The sequence below is a fragment of the Miscanthus floridulus genome, chromosome 5 (assembly GCF_019320115.1).
Source record: "Miscanthus floridulus cultivar M001 chromosome 5, ASM1932011v1, whole genome shotgun sequence".
Classification (NCBI taxonomy): domain Eukaryota; kingdom Viridiplantae; phylum Streptophyta; class Magnoliopsida; order Poales; family Poaceae; genus Miscanthus; species Miscanthus floridulus.
In genome coordinates this window covers 43,483,606-43,508,016 of record NC_089584.1, presented here as the reverse complement: position 1 = coordinate 43,508,016, position 24,411 = coordinate 43,483,606, and the positions used below count along the sequence as shown (strand labels likewise).

Here is a 24,411-nt window from a genome sequence, read left to right as displayed (position 1 = left end):
CATGGTGCCTTCCAGTCGTTTTTTTGGTTTTGCGCTGACCCTGTAGGTTAATTTTCCTTAGTCGGAAGCGGCCTGCGGACGACCTCCCCTTGGCGCCCCTTAAGGCGCTTAAGGTGAGCCCTGGCTCCTCCGCCCACTGGGTGGCAGAGGCACAAGCCGCTATCCAACGCGGCACGGCGTCGGCGAGGGTCGACCCGAAGGGGCCGGCCGCCTAAGGAGGGGCTGCCGAGGTGGACCCTACACAGACGAGGGAGGGAGCGCTTTCGCCTCATGGGGGCGAGGCTCACGAGTCGGATAGGGCCGACGTGCCCTTTGTTGCCGAGGCTCCCGGGGTCTCCGAGGCTGAGGCGACGGAGGCTACGGCGCCCACGACCGCCGAGACCGTGGTGGCCGTGGTCGGTGTCTCTACGTCTGCCAAGGCCACGATGGCGGAGGCCAGAGCCCCCGAGACCGCCGAGGCCGTAATTGCAGAGGCCGGAGCCCCCGAGGTCGCCAAGGCCATCGTGATGGCGGTGAGGCCATCTGTGCAGGAGGCGGAGATGCAGGCGGTGGAGGCCTCGGTGGTGCCCTTGGTTCAGGGCCCGCTGTTGTTGCGAGAGAGCGCCCGGGACCCTGAGGGGGAGCCTCTGTTCACCCTTGAGGACACGGCTGAGGGCGGGCGCTAGAACACTTTCAAGCAGTACCGCTAGCTGGCGGAGCGGTCGCTACGGATGGTGCTGTCCGTGGTGGCCGATGAACTGCCCGGAGTCGCCCAGGTTTGTGTTTTCCTTTCTCGCGCGACATTTCCTTTCCTGGTTTTGTTGCGACCCATGACCCTCGTTCTGCTTCCCCAGGAGCTCGAGACCCAGTCGCTTGGGAAGTCAGTCTTTCTCCGGCGGGAGAGGGGCGTCTAGGACCAGCTTCAGCGGTAGAAGGGCCTTCTTGCTGACGCTAACGAGCTTCTGTCGGCGCGAAGCGTGGAGGTGGAGGACCTCCACCTTCGTTGTGCCGACATGAAGGTCGAGGTGGCCATGGCCCAGACGCAGCTCGCCCCTTTGGCGGCGCGGGTCAAGGAGCTAGAGGAGGAGCTTACCCGCGCGGTCAGTGATCGGGATGCCTTCAGGTCTTGGGTCGAAGAAGCGACGGCCTCGAGCAAGGCCCTCGCCGGGCAGCTGGGGGCAGAGGAGAGTGCGCACCGGCTGACAAAAGGCGCTCTGAACGAGGCCCTTGCTGCAGTTGAGGCCTCACAAATCAAGGCTATGGTTTTGAAGGGGACGGTTGAGGGTGAGTTCCAGTCCCCTTATTTTGTTTCCTTTTCCTTATGTTTGCTCCCTGACTTCCTTGTATGACGCAGAGCTGGGAAGTGAAGCTTCCAGGGTGGCCGAGGCCTCTAGATTTGAGGCCCAGCAGTTGAAGGAGAAGGCCAAGGCCTGTCAAGCCAAGACCCATCGCTGGGAGCAGAAGGCCAAGGGTGAGTTCCGTGGGCTTCCGTCCCTAACTTAGGTTGTCCTTTGTCTCGCTCGACCTCATTCCATTTTCCACGGTGCAGAGTCAGAGGCGAAGATCATTCGGGCCGCCGAGGCTTCCAGCGCGGTGCAGACGGTGCTCGAGACCGAGATTGGGGAGCACGAGGCACTGAAGCATGCTGCCCTTTCCACCTGCGAGGCCTTGGAGGTCGAGGGGGTTCAGTCAGGCAGCTCCCTTGGGAGCCGCTTGATTGCGCTGAGCAGCCAGATGCGCAAGCGGCTCCGAGGGGCACTGCACATGGGTGTTAAGCGGGCGCTGGCCGTCATCTCCTCTCACTACCTTGGCGTCGACCTCCTGGCCATCAGTGATGGCTATGTTCTGCCTGATAATGACGAGGAGGCCGACGCGGTGGTCGCGAAGCTAATGGAGGTGGCGGAAGGCCATGGCACGGCGCTGGCGACGCTCTTCGAGGAGGAGGTGGTTCCTCCCCTACCATCTGCCGGTGCTGAAGGCCTTGAGCCTTGATCTGGGCCCCGGGGGCTATGTAAAAATAGAATAGGGGTTATTTTTTGTATCGTAACGCTTGTGGCCGTCGAGGCCTTTACTTTTGAAGTACTTGTGTTTCTTAGTTGTTTTTCTTATGTTTCCGAGCCTCTGCCCTCTGTCGCTCCTGATCGGATTTCGTTTGCAAAACACCCTCTTGGGGCCTAAGCCGTCCCTTGAGCGAGAGGTAGTGAGGGAGTGCCGTAGCCCGAAGGCGTAGGTCGTCTCGCGACTCTACCGGCCTCTTGCTTAGGAAATAGACCTTGGTCCGAGGGGTTTTTACAACTAATTTGTCAGAGCCTGCTAGGGACTTGGCGTAGGAATTTTTGCGAAAAACAACTGAAGAATGGTGCATGGGACCTAGGGGACGCCTAGGGGGGGTCCCCTATATAGCCCCCGAGGGAGGCTTGGTTCTACCGAGGCAGAACCGAGTTTCCCTTGCCGTGTTACTGTATTGCCGAGGCCTACGATGGGCTCGGGGGGTTTCTCGAAAAGTTAGACCAACTAAAGAATGCTTTTTAATTATATTTCGAGAAACGATATATACAATGCTTGGAAATTTAGGGATAAAAGCGACGTAGCTGTTCTATGTTCCAAGCGTTGGTGAAGACTTCGCCCTTCTCGTTGGCCAGTTTGTAGGTCCTAGGCTTCAGCACTTGGGTAATGATGTACGGTCCTTCCCATGGCGGGGTCAGCTTGTTGTGACCCTTGTTGCTCTGTGCTAGCCTCAACACCAGGTCGCCTACCTTCAAGTCTCGGCCTCGGACGCGTCGGGCCTGATAGCGCCGCAGGCTCTGCTGGTATTTGGCCGAGTGTAGTAGCGTGACGTCTCAGGCTTCCTCCAGTTGATCAAGGGCATCCTCTCGGGTGGTGCGGTTACTTTGTTCGTTATAGGCTTGCAGCCTCAGGGAACCATATTCCAAGTCGGTGGGGAGGACGGCCTCGGCCCCATAGACTAGGAAGAAAGGCGTGAATCCCGTGGCTTAGCTCGGAGCGTTCCTCAGGCTCTAGATGACCGACGGGAGCTCAGCAAGCCATTTCTTGCCAAACTTTTTCAACCGGTTGTGAATCCTTGGCTTGAGGCCTTGTAGGATCATGCCGTTGGCACGCTCTACTTGGCCGTTGGTCCTTGGGTGTCCTACGGCCGACCAGGCCACACAGATGTGGTGGTCGTCGCAAAATGTCAGGAACCTTTTGCCGGTGAACTGCGTCCCGTTGTTGGTGATGATGGTCTTGGGGACCCCAAACCTGTGGATGATGTCAGTGAAGAACAGCACCGCCTGCTCGGATTTGATTCGATTGATTGGACGAGCCTCAATCCATTTGGAGAACTTGTCGATTGATACCAATAGATGGGTGAAGCCCCCGGGGGCCTTTTGCAGAGGCCCGACCATGTCGAGCCCCCACACGGCGAATGGCCACGAGATAGGGATGGTTTGTAGGGCCAGGGCTAGGAGATGTGTTTGCCGGGCATAGTACTGGCATCCTTCGTAGGAGCGTACCAGCTTGGTAGCGTCGGTGACTACCGTCGGCCAGTAGAACCCTTGGCGGAAAGCGTTCCCTACGAGCGTCCAAGGCGCCGCATGGTGCCCGCAGGCGCCTGCATGTAAGTCCCAAAGCAGGGCTTGGCCCGCTTCAGAACTGATACACCGTTGGAGGACACCTGAGGGACTTCGCCTGTACAATTCGCCGTTGTAGAGGGCGTAGGTCTTGGCTCGCCGCGCAAGCCGTCGCGCTTTGGTTCTATCGTCAGAAAGCTCCCCCCAATCAAGCCAATCGAGGAACAGGACTCGCCAATCCGTGTCCTGATCAGTCTACGGAGTCTCGGCATTGACTTCCATGACCTCGGGCTTGGTCGAGGGGGTCTCGGCAGCAGAGGGGGCATCGAGCTTCACCGTAGGTTCCACAGGTGGGCCCTCCTCTGTTGCCGAGGTGTATCCAATGGAAGGTTTGTGGAGGTCTCTGGCGAAGACGTTCGGGGGGACCGGGGCACATGCCGAGGCCATCTTTACCAGCTCGTCGGCGGCCTCGTTGTACTTCCGCACAACGTGATTTAGCTCGAGACCGTCGAACTTGTCTTCTAGGTGTCGTACCAACTTGCAGTAAGCCTCCATTTTGGGGTCGAGGCAGTTTGACTCCTTCATCACTTGATCTATGACGAGCCGTGAGTCACCTCGAACATCGAGGCGCCACGCCCCAAGTTCGATGGCGACTTGTAAGTCATTGATGAGGGCCTCGTATTCGGCCATGTTGTTGGAGGCGGCGAAGTGGAGCCGCACCATGTAGCGCATGTGTACTCTGAGGGGCGAAATAAAGAGTAGACCCACGCCTGCCCCGGTCTTCATCAGGGATTCGTCGAAGTACAGGGTCCAGCACTCCGTCTGAATTTGAGTGGGTGGCAGTTGGGTATCTGTCCATTCAGCCACGAAATCAGCCAAGATCTGAGACTTGATCGCTTTTCGAGGCGCAAAGGTCAAGGTTTCCCCCATAAGCTCGATAGCCCATTTGGCTATCCTACCCGAGGCCTCCCGGTTATGAACTATTTCGCCCAGGGGGAAAGATGATACCACAGTCACTGGGTGCGACTCGAAGTAGTGACGTAGTTTGCGCTGGGCTAGGACCACGGCATAGACTGGCTTCTGGATGTGGGGGGTAGCATGCTTTGGTCTCGGAGAGCACCTCGCTGATGAAATAAATAGGTCATTGGGTGGGCAGAGTATGCCCCTCTTCCTACCTCTCTACCACTATGGCAGCGCTAACCACTTGGGTCATTGCGGCGACGTAGAGTAAGAGGGTCTCGTCCATGGCCGGGGGTGTCAGGACGGGAGGATTCATGAGCAGTGCTTTGAGTCTGTTGAGGGCTTCTTCGGCCTCGGGAGTCCAAGAAAAACGCTCGGATTTTCTCAAGAGTCGGTATAGAGGCAAACCTTTTTCGCCGAGGCGCGAGATGAAGCGGCTCAGGGCCACAAGGCATCCCATGATCCTTTGTACTCCCTTGAGGTCCCTGATTGATCCCATGCCGGTTGTGGCCGAGACCTTCTCTGGGTTGGCTTCAATGCCACGTTCCGAGACTATGAATCCCAAGAGCATGCCTCGAGGGACCCCGAACACACACTTCTCGGGATTGAGCTTGATGCCTTTCTCTCTAAGGCATTTGAAGGTTATCCTAAAGTCATCAACGAGATCCTTAGCCTTTCTAGTTTTGACCATGATGTCGTCTACGTAGGCCTCGACGGTCTGCCCAATGTTGTCGCCAAAGACCTAGGTCATGCATCGCTGGTACGTGGCACCTGCGTTTCTAAGGACGAAGGGCATCGTCACATAGCAGTACATGCCGAATAGTGTGATGAAAGAAGTCGCGAGCTGGTCGGACTCTTTCATCTTGATTTGATGGTAACCAGAGTACGCATCAAGGAAAGATAGGGTCTCGCACCCTGCAGTGGAATCAACAATTTGATCGATTCGAGGTAATGGGAAGGGGACCTTTGGATAGGCTTTGTTCAAACCGGTGTAGTCTACACACATCCTCCATTTCCTATTTTTCTTCTTGACTAACATGGGGTTAGCCAACCACTCTGGGTGGGACACTTCCTTGATGAACCCGACCGCCAAGAGTTTCTGTATCTCCTCACCGATGGCTCTATGTTTTTCCTCGTCGAAGCGGCGTAGGCGTTGCCTCTCGGGTCTAGACCTAGCCCGGATGTCTAGGGCGTGCTCGGTGACCTCCCTTGGTATGCCCGGCATGTCCGAGGGACTCCACGCGAATATGTCAGCGTTCGCACGGAGAAAGTCGATGAGCATGGCTTCCTATTTGATGTCGAGGGTGGCACTGATCCTTAGCGCTCGGTCATCAGGGCAGGCGGGGTCGACCGGGATGAGTTTGATGGTTTCCACGAGCTCGAACGCCCCCGCGCGATGCTTGGAGTCAGGCACCTTGCCACTGAGTTGGTCGAGGTGGGCGATGAGGGTCTCGGCCTCCGCAAGGGCCTCAACGTACTTGATGCATTCAACGTCGTAGTCATATGCATGTTCATACATGGATTCAATCGTGATGATGCCGCTAGGGCCTGGCATCTTGAGCTTAAGGTAGGTATAGTTGGGCACTGCCATGAACTTGGCGTAGCACGGCTGCCCTAGAATGGCGTGGTAGGCTCCCTCGAACCTGACTACCTCGAAGGTGAGGACTTCCTTGCGGTAGTTGGAGGGGGTGCCAAAGCAGACAGGAAGGTTGATGCGCCCGAGGGGTCGCGTGTGCTTCCCTGGCACGATGCCATGGAAGGGTGCGATGTCACCTCGGAGCCTTGACCGGTCGATCTCCAAGAGCTCTAGGGTGTTGGCGTAGAGGATGTTGAGGCTGCTGCCTCCGTCCATCAACACCTTGGAGAGTCGGGTGTTGCCGATGATCGGGTCGACAACCAGTGGGTACTACTCGGGATTCGGAACATGGTCAGGGTGGTCATCTCGATCGAAGGTGATCGCCTCTTGAGACCAGTCAAGGTACTGGGGGGTGGCCACCTTGACCAAGAAGACTTCTCGGCGCTCCCTCTTGCGCTGCCACGCCATAAGGCATGCTGAGGGCCCACCGAAGATCATGAAGGCGTTTCATACCTTGGGGAACCCGTTGTCCTTGTCCTCGTCCCGGTCGCCGATGCCCTTCTGCTTGGCATCGTCGTCGGGGAGCCCGAGCCTCACATAGTAACGCCGCAGCATGGTGCAATCCTCAAGAGCGTGCTTGACCGGACCCTAGTGGTAAGGGCAGGGCTTCTTGAGCATGTCGTCGAAGGGCCTAGGGCCTTTGAAGCCTCGGGGGTTCTTGCATTCTGCAGCCACGACCAAATCAGCCTCCAGGGCCTCCTGCTTCCTCAGGCACCCCTTTTTCTTTCTCTTAGGGAGGTGGGAGGCTGAGGCCTCAGGGGCCTCGTCCCTCTGCTTACCCCTGGTGTCAGGGAAGATGGCTCCAACAGCCTCTTCACCCAAGGCGAAGCTAGTGGTGATGTCGAGGAGCATGGCAGCAGAGCACGGCACGTTCCGACCTAACTCTCGAACCAAGTCCCGACAAGTGGTGCCGAAGAGGAAAGCCTGGACGATCTCTGAGTCATCGACACTGGGCAACTCGGTGCACTGTTTGGAGAAGCGCTGGATGAAGTCTCGGAGAGACTCGTCCGGCTTCTAGCGACAGCTCTTAAGATCCTAGGAGTTCCTAGGGCGCACGTATGTGCCCTGGAAGTTCCCAACGAAGACTCTAACCAAGTTGCGCCAGTCGTGGATTTGCGAGGGAGGAAGGTGCTCGAGCCAGGCTCGCGCTGAGTCTGACAAGAGCAAAGGGAGGTTGCGGATGATGAGCAGGTCATTGTCCGCGCCACCTAGCTAGTAGGCCAGGCGGTAATCAGCAAGCCAGAGTTCAGGGTTGGTCTCGCCGCTGTACTTCGTGAGATTAGCTGGTTGCCGAAACCGGGCGGGGAAAAGAGCAGCGTGGATGGCCCTGCTGAAGACCCGAGGGCCTAGCGGTTTAGGGGAAGGACTGTGGTCCTCCCCGCTATCGTAGCGACCGCCTCGGTGTGGGTGGTAGCCCCGAGCGGGCCCCTTGTTGTCGCGGTGTCGTCACCTGCTGACCACCTCGTGGTCTCCCTATACCTCACGTCGATTGCCAAGGCGGTCCAGAAGCACGGGGGCCCTGTGGGCTATCGGTGCTCGGTCGGGCTCAGGACGAGCTGGGGCTTCCCTGTCCTGCCGAGGTGGTGCCGTGGGCAGGTTCGAGGCGCCCCCGTGTCATCGGGAGGCAGAACTCTCAGCCTGCTAAACCGCGGCGATCTCTAGGAGATCCCGGAGCTCGCCGTGGACCCACCGCCCCTCCGTGGTAGAAGGCCCGGGCATTGCGTGGACCAGCATTACTGTAGCCACGACGTTCTAGCTAGCGCAATTGAAGACTGGGGGTTGCTCACTCCCTTCGTCGTCATGGATGCGGTGATGCACATCGCAGGCCCTCCGTCGGGCTCCCCCGCCTTCGTCGTGACCTCGCTGTTCCTGTTCAAGAGAGTCTCGAAGCTGCTGCAGAAGGAGTTGGTCTTATTCGACTTTGGCCTGAAGCTCACGGAGCGATGTTCTCATTTTGTGCGGCCGACAGGACGACGCATGGAGGTGTGACGGCGCCCGCGCCTGGGTGAAGCGGGGAACGGCTACCTGCCCCCTCGTCCTCTTCGCCCACCATCGGCATCCCGAGCCCGACGTGAAAACACTCACGAGTGGGGTCGTAGGTGCCTTTGTTGTCGGAATCGAAGTAGCCGAAGCAGTAGTCGCTTGCGGCCAAGAACTGGCGCAAAGCCCCAGGGTCGTTGAGTCCAGAGAAATCCACTCCGGGCCATGCCTCGTTCTCATCCAAGGAGTCGGCGTGGATGCTTAGGTCAAGAGCAAAGCGCTAGCGGCGTTCCGAGGGATGCTCATGAGCGGTAGTGTAAGCGTAGGCGTAAGAGGTGGCGGCATTTCTCAACCCAAAGGGGTATGGGGATGGTGCCGTTGTCAGATTCTGCCCCGCCGGGGTCGGTTCTTCAAGGAGTGGTGGAGCGGAGCTTGACGACTGGGCATCGCCGCGTGTCATAGGCGACTTCCCTTTGTCCAAGCTCAGGCTAGACAGGTCCCCAGCCAGGGACCCTATGCCAACAGCTGGTCGTAGGATATCGGCAGGGGGTGGCATGCCACCCCGGATTCGCGTAGCGTCGGGGTGGCCTTGTTCGTGTCGTGCTTGACGAGCGCGGCGAGAGCGGCCGCCCGGGCGCCGCCTGCGCCTGGGCTGCCAGGGTGTGACTTCATCGTCGGACGGTGGGGCTCGAGGAGTGAGGAGTACCATGTCGTACTCATGCCCTAGACACATGAACTCAAGGCTCTCGAACCAAACCATGGTGCCGAGACGCAATGGTCGTACGGGGTCTGCCATCCGGAACCTACTAGGATGACAAAACTGACACGCAGAGGCCCCTACCTGGCGTGCCAACTGTCGGTGTTTTAGACCGGGGGGTCCTCAACCAACCAGTGAATTTGTTCTGCGTGCTCCCGATTCCGGATGGTGATGCAAAGAGACACAAGGTTTATACTGGTTCAGGCAATCGAGGCCCTACATCCAGTCTGAGAGGTCGATCTTGTATTCTTTGCACTGAAGTGCTCGTAGTAGGGGGTTACAAGCTAAGGGAGAGAGAGAGCTAGTCCTAGGTCTCGGCAGGGTGTCGTGCGGGCCGCTTGAGGCGTTGCTCTCAGGTGGCAGGGATGTGCGCGTGTGTGTGTGTTACTAGGTGTTCTCCTCTTGCTCTAAATGGCCCAAGTCCTCTCCTTTTATAGCCTGAAGGTTGGACAAGGACGGTACATGAGCTAACTATATGGTGTCGTGTGAACAGAAGCGGCATGTCCAGGCCCTGTAGTCTGTTCCTGTGGCAGCGTGGTCGTGGAAGTGGTCCATCCTTGGAGCACTGGAGCGGCATGGTCGTCGGAGTGGTCCGTCCTTGGAGCACTGGAGCGACATGGTCGTCCCATCAGATTGTGTGCGTCGTGGGAACCCCGGGACTGCCTCGGAGTGGGCGCGGTGGTGAACGTGCAAGCCACTGTGGACGGACCGTGCACGAGGCCGAGGCTTGGTCGGTGCCGAGGCTGCACCGCGGTGGAGGGGTCTCGGCAGGTGCGAACCCCAAGATCACCGAGACCTTGGTGTACAGTGCCGAGGCCTTGAGCGGGCGGTTGATCGTGGGCACAGCGTTAGGACACAGTGGCCGGTAATCCCCGCCGTACCCTGTCCTAGCCGGTATGGCGCCGATCGTGGACACAGTGTTAGGACACAGTGGCCGGTAATCCCCGCCGTGCCTTGTCCCGGCCGGTATGGCGCTGATGTGACCTCGGGTCGCGTCGGCCATTCTGTGGCGTTGAGCCGTCGTCCGGCTGAGATTGTGGGAGTGGTTGAAGCATTAATGAGACATGACGTGTTGTCTAGAGGGTCGATCGAGGCGGGGAGTGATGGGCCGCGGACGACCCGGCCTCGAGCGATACGGAGAATGAGGCCTCACGCGAGACGGAGATCGGGCTCCTTACCGAGGCCTCGCGCGAGACGCCTCGCACGATACGAAGAATGCACCCCCTGCCGAGGCCTTCCGTGGAGAGCCTCGGGCGAGGCGGAGACGACGCTCCCTGCCGAGGCCTTCCCTGGGGAGCCTCGCGCGAGGCGGAGTTTATGTCAGGATGCCGAGACCTCCTGCTTGAGGCTTCGAGGCGAGGAGGAGGAGGACCCACGGCTTACCTTCTAGCTTTATTTTTAGATGGGACTTTAGCGACCCATTTGATGTTTGCTTGGGGTACCCCGTTCTAAGGTACCCGACAGAAACTAATTTTAAATCTAATACGGTCGGTTTTTTTTAAACTAACACTTTTGACCGTGCCTATTGCCCTGGTGCGGCCAAATGCCTGTGCCGTGCCATGTATGGTGGCGTGGCAGAGGGCTGACGTGGCGGCGATCGAAATCGCTGACCGCTGATGGGGCAGGGCCTGCCGCGCCACCGATCTTAGCGCGGCACTGCCGCACCCTGATCCGTGGCGTGACAGAGCCGAATAAAACCCCCGCCGCGGCCTGCGTCCGCCAGTAGCCGAGCAGCCGCCGTTGCCCGAGCAGCGCAGCAAGGCCGCCTGGTTGCCGCGCCCGCGTCCGCCCGCGCCAGCCCGCCGCCGAGCACGTCGGAAGGTTATAACAGATTATAGGGAATCATGGGATCAGACGTATCCTTACAGATCTCGTAGTATCTTCAGGATATCTTTTCTGGTGTCTTGTGGGGCACGTCGAGCAGCGCCGTGCTCCGCAAGGCTTCGTCTTGTAGGCTGGGCCACCCCTGAGGGCGCAGCCCATGTAGTCTACCGTGGGTATCCGGAGTCATACCTCCCACAGCTACTTCTTGCCTTCCACCAACCATCGTATCGTCGCACGCATCGATAGCACAATGAGGTCTTCTTCATGCGCATCACTCTTCTCGATCGCTAAGGGCACTGTCAAGGTTGCCCGCTCGTTCAACTGCGTCTGTCAGGCCATGTCCACATCGCCGCAAGAGTCGTACCGATCAGCCACCACTAAAGCCGCGCTTGCATGGGGCGTTGTGCCACCCCATCATATCGCCTCGCGTTGCTGACCAAGTCCACATGATGGTCGACTACTTGGTCGTGGCTAGTGACACCGCATGCACATGCTACCGTGACCGCCGTGCCGCCGGTTCAAGCCGCCTCGCCGTAGCCATTGTGCCCTTGCGCCACTTTGTCATGTAGCCACACTTATACTGTCGGTAGCATAATAAATAATAGTCCCGTTGCAATGTACAATCATGTTTGCTGGTAATTATAAAAAAGTCGAACTAATGACAATTTCACCTTCGCTTTATCTGCTTATCCTTGGCGCTATGCGTAATAATTCTTGGGGGAGGGGGGGGGGGGTTTGTTACGGTGGGCTCCTGCCTCAATTATTCTTCCAAAAATAAGCTATCCATCTAATATGGGATACAACATGTTTTCTTTATTCTAATATAAAATTATGACTAAAACTAATAATAATGATAATAAGTTGCAAAAGAATTGTCTGTTCGGGGAGATAACATACCCTTGGGAGGAGAACTAAATTCATTTTGAGAGAGGATCAGCTCCATCCTTCTAGAGGGCATCCTTCCAAATCCCGGAACACACAGGGGTCCAACCATGCGAATTAACAAATCAATAAGACTATAACAACCTTCCCAATCTGTATCCAAGAGAAGAACAGTCAAATACTGAAGTACCTGACGTCCTCACTCACCCCTCCCAGCCTTCTCCTTTTCCACATAGAATACTCCACCTCCACCCTCCTGACGTCCTCTCTCTCTCTTTTACTGGGGGCTCCTGGCTCGGTGGCTCCATCTATCCGCCTGCCCGCATCACAAGCTTTTCCTGCTGCTGCAGCAGCACCTGCAGCTTCTCCGTCTGCAGTGCAAGCAGCTGCTAAATTCCCCGTAAGTCTCTGGCTTCTTGCCCCCCTCACTTTCTTGGAAGCCCAGCGCCACACGAGGATCATTCACTCGCTACAGTGGCGTACTAGAATACCACTAGTGCGCACACAGCAGTAGCCGCCGTGCATAGTTGTGATGTACAGGTAGTAGCAGCCGCTCGGCTCCATGGAGGATCTGTACAGCATCCACCCGGGGATCTCGCGGGTCGGCGGCGCGGCGAGCGAGGCGTCCGTCGCCGGCGTCGGCGGCCCCTCGCCGTCGGATCTGACGGAGCTCATGAAGGCGCAGATCGCTAGCCACCCTCGCTACCCCTCCCTCCTCTCCGCCTACATCGAGTGCCGCAAGGTGCGTGCGACGTCTACGTGCAGGGATCTTCTTGATTGCGGGCTAGACGTGCTGTGCATGCCAAGAATATAATTGATGATCCATGGCACGGTTTTTTGTTTTCAAGGTGGGAGCGCCTCCGCAGGTGGCGTCGCTGCTGGAGGAGGTCAGCCGGGAGAGGCGCTCCGGTGCCGGCGCCGGGAAGATCGGCGTCGATCCCGAGCTCGACGAGTTCATGGTCTGCTCTTGGGCCAGCGTCGTGTATAATATATCTATGTTATCTATATAAATAGATCAATAAGTGGGTAATTAGACGAGAACATATATAATTGCAGCGGATTTACTTGTTCCTAATCGTCTGTTATTACATGTGCACGCGCTCTCTGGCGTGCTTGTGATTCCAGGACTCTTACTGCCGGGTGCTGGTGCGCTACAAGGAGGAGCTGTCGCGGCCGTTCGACGAGGCCGCGTCGTTCCTGAGCAGCATCCAGGCGCAGCTCAGCAACCTCTGCAGCGCCGGCAGCTCGCCGGCGGCGACCGCCACGCACTCCGGTGAGGAAATCAACCCCACGCACGCATCTCTACATGTCCCGACCGGCACAAGTTTTCTATGGCGAATAAACGCAAATATTCCGGTGGCTATACGTCGCGTTGCACGCTGGTTTTGTGCGTCAGCGTGCATTTTTGTTGCCGTGTGTGTATGTGTATCAAAAGACGCAAGCCTCTGAAAGTTTTCATGTGCATGCGTGTGCGTGTGTTCTTGCTTACTGAAGGGTCAAATCGTGTCCATGCAAATGGGGTACAGGCGTGTCAGTGCTAGGCTGAGTAAAAAGCATTGGGAGAGTGCTTGCTTGTGTAGGGTTTTGTCCAAGGTTGTAGCCTTCCTCCTCTTTCTTCCTGCCCCCTTCTCTCTCTCTCTCTCATATAGGCTTTAGTAGCTATAGCCTAGGCCGTGTGATGGAACTTGAGAATGCTGTGGTGGGGAGTGACCTTTCTTGGATTGGTTGGCCATGGCCTTCCCGGCCGATGGCAGAATCCTGGTCTGCCCCTTGGTCTGCCCTGCTGCTTGCGTTATTTCTACCAGAGGACTAGTGCAGTGAACTGCGTTGAGAAATATCTTGTGAGCTACTCGAGCGGAGATCTCTTCCGGATTCGCTTGTTGTACTTTGACAAGACGTATCATATCGTCACGGTAGCTGGTAAATTTCTAGTGGTGCTGGGTTTTAGCTTATCTTATTACCGTGGCAGCATTTCCCCTCTTCATTTTCTTTAAAGACTTCTGCCCCGGAGAAGGGGAAAAAATGCAGGCATTTAGGTTTTCCCCATACAATTGCACTATGGGAAGTGTTAGGATATTAGTGTTAATCATTTTATGACTAAGATAATACCCAACAGTTTTATATAGATTCATTCACTATTTTATGGAGGTAGGCAAGATCAGTTCTCTCTCCTACTAGTACAACAAGAGTTTTTCTACCTTAATATAAACGGATCATTAGTGTGGTGGAGTCTTGGGTGCATGACTCCATCCACCTGGACTTGAATCCTACTGTCCATCTATTTAGATGTTTGTACTTTGGTGGATGTATCGATCTCTAATCTGTACATAGGTACGGTGGGAAGTTATTATTCTTCATATAGAAAACCATAAACGGATTATTTGGAGTCCAAAACACAGATAGAGCCTTTAAACAGACGTGTTTCGTGATGATGTATGGAATACATTTTTAATGATAAACCTAAGAGCCGTATTATCTGTCAGTGTTATTATTAGTGCAATGCCAACAAGGGGAAAGATTGTACGAAGGTGCACACAATAAAAAAATTATACTATTATAAAGAAAATCAAGTTGCTGGTTTCTAAAGTGAAATTCGCCCACTTCTGCAGTACGTACTACTTTTTAGCAGAGGAACCCTCGTCACAATTAGCATAAGCGAACAGGTCCCATTCTCTCGAGGCAAAAGTGAAACATGTGTATATTGGACTAATAAAGACGCTTTAATAATGTCATGTCAAATCCTTGCTCAGAACGTCAGAAGAGCTACAGCTTACAGGCAGTATAATAAATAAAGATAATGTATTGTGTGCATGTCACTCGATTGGTTGGTTCGGGTTCTTGGTAGCACTATTTTATAATAACAGGCAATGCTATGCTTTGACTTGACAAGACCTTGTGGTACCCATTTATCTGATGCATATTGATTTTCTTTTTCGGTAATGGGGGATGTATACCCTGCATCTTGAGCCTATGGTCAACAACAGACATACACGGCAATCATCCAAGATAACTCAATATTTTGTGCATGCATGTGCCTGACGGCCCTTAGAAAACGAATATGGGGTGGCTAGGGCTGATCCACAACTTGTTGACATGCTTGAGGTTTTTGAAATTTTCGTCCTCTGTGAAAGAGTGAAAAATTGTGTACTCTTTCCTGCCCCCGCCCCCCCCCCAAAAAAAAAATCTTACAAATGATGAAATTGTACCACCATATGGTCTGAAAAAAACTAACCAAATCATGTATTCAGGTATTTGCAGTGGCAGACCCGATCTGCGTAAAGCGCAGTTGTGTCGACTAATCTTAGACGATCACACTGATTAATGCACAAAGGTTATCCATCAAATAGGTGCAAATAACAAGAGTTTTGTTTTCCATAGCTATAATTAAGTTTGTGGTCACAGTACGTGTGTTTCTATTTTTAAAAAAGGTTAGAAAATGTCCTTTCAGTGTATCTATAAAGATACAAACTTATGCATTGTAAACCTACTTCCCATCCTATCTTGTACATTTGTGACAGGTACTGAACTTCGTTTATACGAAATAAAAAAAGATGTTGCTTGCATGTACTTGATCCTTGTAAAAATAATTGGAAACTTTGACTTTACCCTTCGAACTTTGACCGTATTCCCCCTCACAAATGCTATATCATTGTTCTATGATCCATCTGCAATTGTTATATTTATATGTCATAATGCTCACTACATGAATTTCTCATAAAACCTCCAACAATATCTATCTAATGGAATTAATCTTGTTTAGAAAGTACTAGTTTCAGATGCATGTGCATGCATGAGAGTTTGTGTCTGAGTTGTATGAGTAGTTCATCAAGGACCAGTGATTTGTCCAATGAGAAGGAAATGAAAATAGATGAAGGTTTAAGTCCTATCTCTTGGGGAAAACTCATGGCCTTGGTGAATTTTGCAGTTATCTTCTACTTCTCCCACTTGAGCGCAACATACTCATGTGTGTTTGCGGCTAGATGATGTCGGTTTTATGGCTAGATCATGTTGATAGGTGCATCCTTCCTTCGTTACAACATGTTGAGAAATTTGATCTTGGTAAAAAAAAGCTTATACATCATATAAAAATTGTATGAGCTTGTAGCATATTTTGATATATATAGTAGATGAATACAATATAAAGTTCTTGAAAAATAAGCCGAACTCATTTAGAACATAAGACTTGTGGAGGAATGTTGTAGGATTTGGATCCTAGTATTTTTACCTATGTGGCCCATAGGAACAAATTATTGAACATATTAGAATCCTACAATATTCATGCAGGCTGTCTCAATCCGGAGGAACTTCGGAAGAAATATAACATGTAAACCTTCTTCTCTCTCTCTCTCTCTCTGGGAAAGTTTCCAACAAATATTTTGATGCAATACAGGAATTCAAATAGAGAGGAGGGGGAATAAAATTTCAATGAGGTCCATCCTGATGTTAGATTTCCTCCAGAATTTGTATGCAGTTTCATAGGGTTCCAAGTTGCAATCCTTTGTTCCAAAGGGCCATATAGGGATTTTTCTTATGGGGGTCAATCCTGTTATGAATCTTTGTGTAAGAAAGTCAGCTATTGGCTTGTAGATCCCAAGAATAAATTACTAATAAGTTAATAGCTCTACAGAGCCAAAACCAACAACCACCATATGTCTATAGATAACATATTTCAATCAATCTAGGCCCACAGGAGGTGATAGATGATGTACTGCTGTGGCAAGTTTACAACACAATTTCATTGAGGGAAGAATGGTTTGCAAAAAAGATCATATGTTTCGGATTTGGTTTTTAATCAAACTTCCTAGTGTGTCGTGTGTGTTTCCTGGAATACTCTTCCATCATCTAAAAAAAATACACTGAAACAGTGTAGGCAGACGTGTTATGACTGGAAGATTATCTTGGGCTCTTGGCTCGTAGGAACTTATGAAATATGGTTGGAGTTTGTGCCATATGAACTCAGATGGTGGCTGCCAGAGATGGTGACTTCTGGGTGCTTGGGTAGTAAATCTTTTATCTTTCTCTCACTTGAGTGATTTGAGTCAAATAAGCCTGTTTAACTTTTACCAGTTCTGTCCATTTTAAAATTATGAATCTTGATATGCGCTTCTGGAAAATAAGATCTGGAAATGCTACCATCCTATGCATTATTGGTCATGCCATATAATAATAACAACTTTTCTGGTAGTGACAAAACGTAGGACCATAGGACCTATTCTTCTTTTTTGAAAAAAAAACTCAATACTGGATTTCTAAAGTAGTAGTTTATGGATTCTAGTTGAGTGGGATGCAAGGAAAAATAAACAATGAATAATTCAAAATGCGCTTTTTTGGTGGGACAGGAAAAATTTTATTTGTAGTTTTTGTGCTACGGTGGATGATCATGTAATGAAGTACTCGAAAAAGATCTGGTAGTTGCACAATCAGATCTGCAAGATTTTGCATAATTCTCCCAATGAAAAAGTGTTTGATATGGAAATAGGTCTTCTCATATTTGTCTGTTAGAAGCAAGATTCAGTTTTGGGATGTTGAGAACTTCAAGGTGGACCATTGGTGGTCCAAAGCTGGTATTAGTATGTGACAGTTTGAGTTTAGGTTGACAAATTATGTTACGGACTATTTAGATCAGATCTTGTTAAAGCTAGATACTCGTTGAAAAACAGTTTTGCTATCCAGTTTAGCAGTTATTTTGATGGAAACATGTTTATTCTACATGGAAGGTTTTTGTACAGGATCACGTGACAGCTTCTATAGAATGGACTTATGTGCCATCCCAAAATCATCTGGAAGCTTAATGCTTAACAAGGCCTTTGTTCTGTCTGACCTTATATTGCTACCAGCCGAAGGCCCAAAAGCTAATAATTTGTGTCTGTTTCTATGCGATGAAGAATATGACACATGTATTACTGAAATGTCAAAGATGACTTTAGAGGGACATTGGTTTATAAAGAAAATCATTTCTGAAGGTATTCATTGTTTATTTGCTAATCTACATGTCATCAAAGGACATGTTTATTCTATTTTTCTTTCTTTCTTTTTGGCCTCCAATCATGTTTCAGAGATGAGGAAACTATGTTGACACATGCCAATTGTCGTGGATTTACTAGAACTGATGGATATGATGCACGTCCATATTTTTATGCAACAACTGCATGAACAAGTACCAGTAGTTCCCTAGTGTGTGACTCCCAAAATTATAGACTGTATAGGCAAAGGATTCCTATGTTGGGAAATGTTACTAGGCGTTATTACATGGGAACATCATTAACATGTGTTTGTTTCAGTTCCTTATACTCAGCTTGTTTGCAAAACATACTTTCAGTTTCAGGTGATATGTGGATGCCTAGACTACTTGTAAGTGGTTTATTGCTGACTTGATCCTTGCTTCCCAGATGACATGATGGGGTCGTCTGAGGACTGAGCAATGCTCAGGGGACACTGACGTGGCAGACATAGGGCAAGAACATAGCTCTCGCTTAGCTGACCTCGAACTCAAGGAAATGCTTCTTAAGAAGTACAGTGGATGCCTCAGCCGTCTTCGTTCGGAGTTCCTGAAGAAGCGGAAGAAAGGGAAGCTACCGAAGGATGCACGGACAGTATTACTAGAGTGGTGGAACACGCACTACCGCTGGCCTTATCCTACAGTAGGCGCCGAACATTTTCACCAAACAACCTGAACCTGGTGCGCTGTAACCATTGTCTGATATATAATCTGATGTTGTGCTTCTGACAGGAGGAAGATAAGGTGAGGCTTGCAGCGATGACTGGTCTCGACCCAAAGCAGATCAACAATTGGTTCATTAACCAGAGGAAGAGGCATTGGAAGCCATCGGAGGACATGCGGTTCGCGCTCATGGAGGGTGTTGCTGGTGGATCTTCTGGGACGACACTCTACTTCGATACAGGCACAATTGGACCCTGAATCACACACCACTTGGGATGACAATTGGCCAACTCAATCAGTAGTAAGACCTGGCATGTGAAGTGACGATCTGCCCGGTCAAAACTGACAATAAATCTGTTGGGCTCAGGTTGATCAGATTAGTCAGTTGCCCCATTATTTTACAAGATCATGTGTATATGGTGCCATCGTATCAAAACAAACTGTATGTATGGGCGAATTGAGGAGACCTGCAAAAGCATTTAATTAGTAGTTTCACGTATTGGCTCATGGATTTGTAATACTCGCTACCCAATTTAATTGTTAGATAGGCTGAAGGGCTTATAAAGGTAAATTTACTTCTGCTTTTTCATCGTACTGTTTCTGTCTACATTCCATAACTTTTTTTTTCCCGTTATTATGGCCTTCCGATGTTTAGCGATTATCAATCAGAGTGGTTCATTAAAAACAACGTTCGTTGTTTCAGAATCATGTGCTGTTGTACATATTGGATTGACTTTTTAGTTGCAAATTTCAGGCAGGCAGAACTGAACCGGCAGTTAAAACAATCGTTGTATCCAGTTGTGGAGTAGGGGAAAACGCATAACAGGGTATGATAACCTGACGCTAAGTTTTACTACTATAAAGACATCAATTTATGGCTTGGACAGACGATCGAGGTATATATCACGTTCTCAGTCATCACTATTACATTTGGCTAGAAAAATTAGAACCAATTGATCCATGACTGCCTTACTCTTCGAATGAATAAGATTACAAATGATTCGTATAAACATAAACAATAGAACCATGAACCGTCCCATCAATTTTGTAGCATGAACTCATCATTGGGGATAGGTTAATCCATCAAACCAAACACCATGTTGTAGAACACGAAGATATCTAGCTGACACTCTTGCACTGGTGCACCCTGCATGGTTTCTTTTTTGATTTTGACAACAAAATGGTTCTAGGATAATGTGCATGACTGCATGGTTAATTTCGAACGAAAAACCACCCAAAGGCTACCTTGAATACCTTCCGGAGGGAGTGAGATCCTGTTGTTGTATTCTCTGTGATCCAATCTAAGTTGCAGCATAATGTGAAAAGAAAAAGATATTAAGAGAAAAGAAAAAGGAAAGAGAAAAAGGGCCGGGAAGTACTGTGCTGGATCTATTTTCCTGTAGGATTTTATTTTATAGAATACTATAAGCATACCCCGCTCGTTGCTACGGGAACTACTGATTTGGAATAAATTAAACTATTGATACAATTCTTAGGAATGGATTAACTATCATAAACTAATGTCAGTGGATAGTCTGGCACGTTGACATGGACAACTAAATATATGTTAGTTGATGATGTGTCTCGCTGACATGGATATTATAATTATTTGTGCTAGTGAACTTTAATTGCAAATGATAGTGGACTGCTGAGGTGGACATCTTCCATGTCAAGATAATATTCTAGTGGGGTTTGGGATTATAAGATATATATATAGGTTTAGTTATTCCTTACTTGGACAAAAGGGTTCATTTGCCCCATTATAGATACCAGGCCGGTTGGCTAATCAAAGCTCCTGGGCTAGATGGGCCATATCTTATGAATATTCAATTTATGATGAAACTTCTTTTTTCAAAGCCAAAAATAGCTTAAATTTATAACAGAAATAGTATCAAATTCTTGTGTAACACGATATTTTAAAGCATCAAATAATCAATTAATAATACATGTTGCACAGTCAAACATAAATAAACGTTTATCATAGAAAACATGTGCGCAAGGTAAACAAGCAATTGATGAGCTACACCTTTCAAAGGTATGATAAGACGTCGAGCTTCGAGACGCTTTCGAGACCCTCTATACGTATTTCGAATCCAACGGCCGTGCATGTTTCTTCTTCTTCTCCCTTCTCTTCCCTGCGACCGTTGGTGCTATTTGTGACCCGGGGATCCACATTAGCCATTAGGTAGTACCGCCTCTCTAACCTGACAGTGCCACATTAGGACTTGTTTAACTACAATCATATCTACCTCAATCTATGTGTGTTAGAGTGAAATGTGATCAAAATTGGTATTTTTCCCATATTCAAGTACCTACGTGATAGCTAGAGGGGGTGAATAGCCAATTACAGTTTGTAAAAACAAACAAAGACACTAGATAACAAGATTTGTACCAAAGGATAATTCTACCACTAGCTAGTGTTTTGCAACCTAGGTGAGGTTACAACCTACACAATTTTAATGTCAAAAAGGTCAATTAAGCTATGTCACTAGAAATGAAATGCAAGTAAGGAAAGAGCTAGAAAGCAATACCACACAAGGGATGACGCAACTAGTTTATCCCATGGTTCGCTGACTTACTAGTCACCTACATCAACGTTGAGGTGAGTTCTAGGATCAACGCTTCTCTACCAAGATTCAACACCGCAAGGTTGCCTCCTCCACTTGAAGGCGTGGTCTCTAAGCTGACTCGATCACAAGGCACTGTCAACTCCTCTTTTTCACTAGAGTGATTCTTTGCCTCTCTAGTGGGGTGGGATCCAATAGCCCCTCACAAATCCAATTCCATAGCACCTCGTAATCTTCAATTGAGTTTAACGGAGTCTCGCTGCTCCAAGCCGTCTAGGTGGCGGCAGCCACCAATATTATCAAGCAAATCACGCAACAAACATGATCTCTAGTGCCACTCAATGCTAATCTCTCAAAGCAATGCACTAGCATCTTGATCTTTCACTCAAAAGCAAAACAAATGTATGAGTGGAGAAGCTTGAGGAGTGCTCTAAAATGTGTATGTGAGTGTCCAAAAGTCCAAAGAGGTTACATGCCCAGGCAAGGCATGTATATAAAGCCCCACACACTCAACTAGTCGTTACACTCTCACTAGGCTGAAAATGAGAGCATCGGAGTGCTACACCAGAGGATTCGGTAACATGCCTGTGTTCTCAATTGCGCTAAAACTAGCCATTAAACTCCGGTGAGATCTTCGATGTGACAACGGAGGCTTCCAGTTAATGTAACGCTTCAGAGTGCTTGAAAAACACCCTATGGGGATTACTCTTCAACGCACCTCTCGATGTCACACCGAAGAGCTCCAGTGAGCAGATTTGAATTTAGCGTTGCTTCCTCTTGCACTGTTCCAAAGCTCTGCTGCACACCAGAAGGTTAGGTTTGGACGTTCAAAAATAAGCTAAGTGGGCCACTATTACAACCCTCCGGTGCAACATCGGAGAGCTCCATGACCCTACAAACTGTTGAAGAATAAGGCATTTTCATATTTATTTTAATCCATAAAAATGACGCAATAAAAATAAGAGTGACGTCATGAATAAAATGACAGAAACAATTCATGACAAGTGTTAACATGATGATAAGGCAAATTATAGAACTGAAACATATGTGAAACATTGTTTTACACAACTGAAGCATCATAGACATGATCATAAATATAAAAGATGTGTTCTCAAATATCAAGATCATGATGATCACAAAATTAAAAGGAACCAGAAAAACAGTACTAGCATAATCATCCAAATCAACCAAACAGAGTATGCTGAATATGAAAGCAGTATTGCCTAACATCATGATATTGATAATGAAACTCAGAAGAGGGTGAAGGAGATTATACCCTGCGGCGGAGCCGCTCACACCAGGAAAGGCCATGGTGGTGCTTTGTTGCTGTAGTCGTCCCGCTCGATGCAGTGCAGAAAAGGACGCCGTGAAGACGCACCGCTACAGGTTCACCAGCGAGTAGTCGTGCCATCACCGACACTCCCCAAAAACGTAATCGCCCGTCTTCACCCGAGCAGGTGAAGCCCACGACGGAGACGTGTTCCGGAGGCCTACTCTTCCATCTCTGGTGCTCGCCGGAGGTGGAGCGGGAAAAACTTGCGCTGCTGGAAAGTGGTGTACTTCGCCAAGAGAACTTAACCGAGAGGGAAGGATTTGTCTTATAGGCGGAGGCCAGAAGAGGAGAAGCCGGCGGCACCGAGGGGTCACACCTCCCCCTGCGGCGGGAGAGACGGAGACGGAGAGCCAGAAGTCACGGGAGTTAACAGAAACTCCACCAATCAATTCGTCACAGGAGTTAACAGAAAATCCTCCAATCAATTCCATCAAAGGGAACTGAGTGACAAAAATAAAGGCCTCGCCCGCCCGTCCGCTCGTCGCCGCCGCCGCCGCCGCCTGCCTGCCTGCCTGCCTCGCCACGCGCACGCGCACGCGCTCGGGCCGGGCCGGGCGGCGGCGGCGGCGCGCGCGCGTGTGGCATCCAGGTGATTCACTTTTACTTCTCAAATAGATCGGTCAATGATCAAGTATTTAAGTAGAGTCGCCTCTCGATTAAATTCCCATATGGTATAAAAACCATTAATGCACATGTACGGACCATAGAGTTTAATAGAGATATTAAATAAATGGGCCAAGCCCATAATATCTAACAATCCCCACCAAACTCTAGGGTACGCAGTTTGGAGTTCTCAGAACCACATTCCTTTTGTATACCAGTGTTTCGATGGAGACTGTTAAGTTGAACATCCATCTAGAAAGCTAGCTACACTCATCCACAACTGAACAATGGACAGAACCTTGAATTGACAGTTTTGTGCGAGATGAGTTTCACATAACCTCTTGACTGATACTAGGCTGCCAAGTGCCTTCCCTCTGTTTTGAAGCATATAAGTCACACTTCGAGGCCTTTTCATGAGCATCTAGAGATTACCCACATCTCATAGATTGTGACTAGCAATCGAGCTCATATAGGTGTGTTCCTTATAGGATGTTCTGTAGGACAACATCCCCGCTATACCAAGCCGCTCGGATCACATTAAGAACTTAATCATCCTGCTTAACAGTATTGGAGAGACGGTGCATCTCCAACGAACTGAGCTATAATCTAAGGGGTCTCTCCCTCAGTCAATCAACAGCTTGTTTCGTCATCCTAATTCACGGGATCTCCGATCACATAGGACAGGTTACCACTGTTGATGGCTCTATGTGGGTCTCAAACCCAGTTCCCTCGACGCACCTTCTATCACATTGCATGACAGACCCTTAGTGAATTGATCTGCCAGATTATTTGATGTATGGACATAGTCCAATGCAATTACTCTAGAGTTTCTCAGTTTTCTGACAGTCTTCAAACGTCTCTTCACATGCTTTGTGGACTTCATATTATCCTTAGAACTATTTACCTTAGTGATCACAGTTTGATTATCACAGTTCATGGAAATTGCCGGGATTGGTTTCTCAACAATCGGCAAATCCATTAGGAGATCACGGAGCCACTCTGCCTCAGCACTAGCGGTATCCAATGCGGTCAGTTCTGCTTCCATTGTAGACTTCATTAAGATAGTCTGCTTGCAAGACTTCCAAGAAATAGCACCACCTCCAAGTAGGAACACGTATCCACTCGTGGCATACAGCTAATCCGCATCAGAAATCCAATTAGCATCACAATAACCCTCTAGTACCCTCGGATACCTGGAAAAGTGAATGCCGTAACTCATTGTCCCTTTTAAATAGCGCAACACTCTCTCAAGAGCATTCCAGTGAGTATCTCCCGGATTTGACACAAACCGGCTCAGTTTGCTTACAGCGAACGAGATATCAGGCCTGGTTGCGCTAGCTAGGTACATGAGAGAACCAATTATCTGTGAATATCTCAATTGGTCTCTTGCAATTCTGTGATTCTTCCTCAAATGAACGCTTGGATCATATGGAGTAGGAGCAGGCGTACACTCACTATACCCAAATCAGTTCAAGACCTTTTCCACATAGTGAGACTACATAAGAGTTACCCCACCATTTCCTTCCTCCCTTGAAAGCTTAATGTTGAGAATAACATCAGCCTCACCCAAGTCTTTCATCTCAAAGTTACTCGATAAAAAAATCTTTTACTTCTTTGATCACATTTAGATTGTTGCCAAATATTAATATATCATCCACAT

General features: G+C 49.9%; 1 protein-coding gene and 1 pseudogene across 1 annotated transcript; one reads left to right on the top strand and one right to left on the bottom strand.

Moving 5' to 3' along the window:
* Positions 1 to 5,796: 5,796 nt before the first annotated feature.
* Positions 5,797 to 6,099, bottom strand: LOC136454570 (uncharacterized). The gene has a single exon (XM_066454952.1). The coding sequence runs from the start codon at positions 6,097 to 6,099 to the stop codon at positions 5,797 to 5,799; it is 303 nt and encodes a 100-aa protein (XP_066311049.1).
* Positions 6,100 to 11,993: 5,894 nt separating this feature from the next.
* LOC136452077 (homeobox protein knotted-1-like 1) lies at positions 11,994 to 18,827 on the top strand (annotated as a pseudogene).
* The last annotated feature ends 5,584 nt before the right edge of the window (positions 18,828 to 24,411 follow it).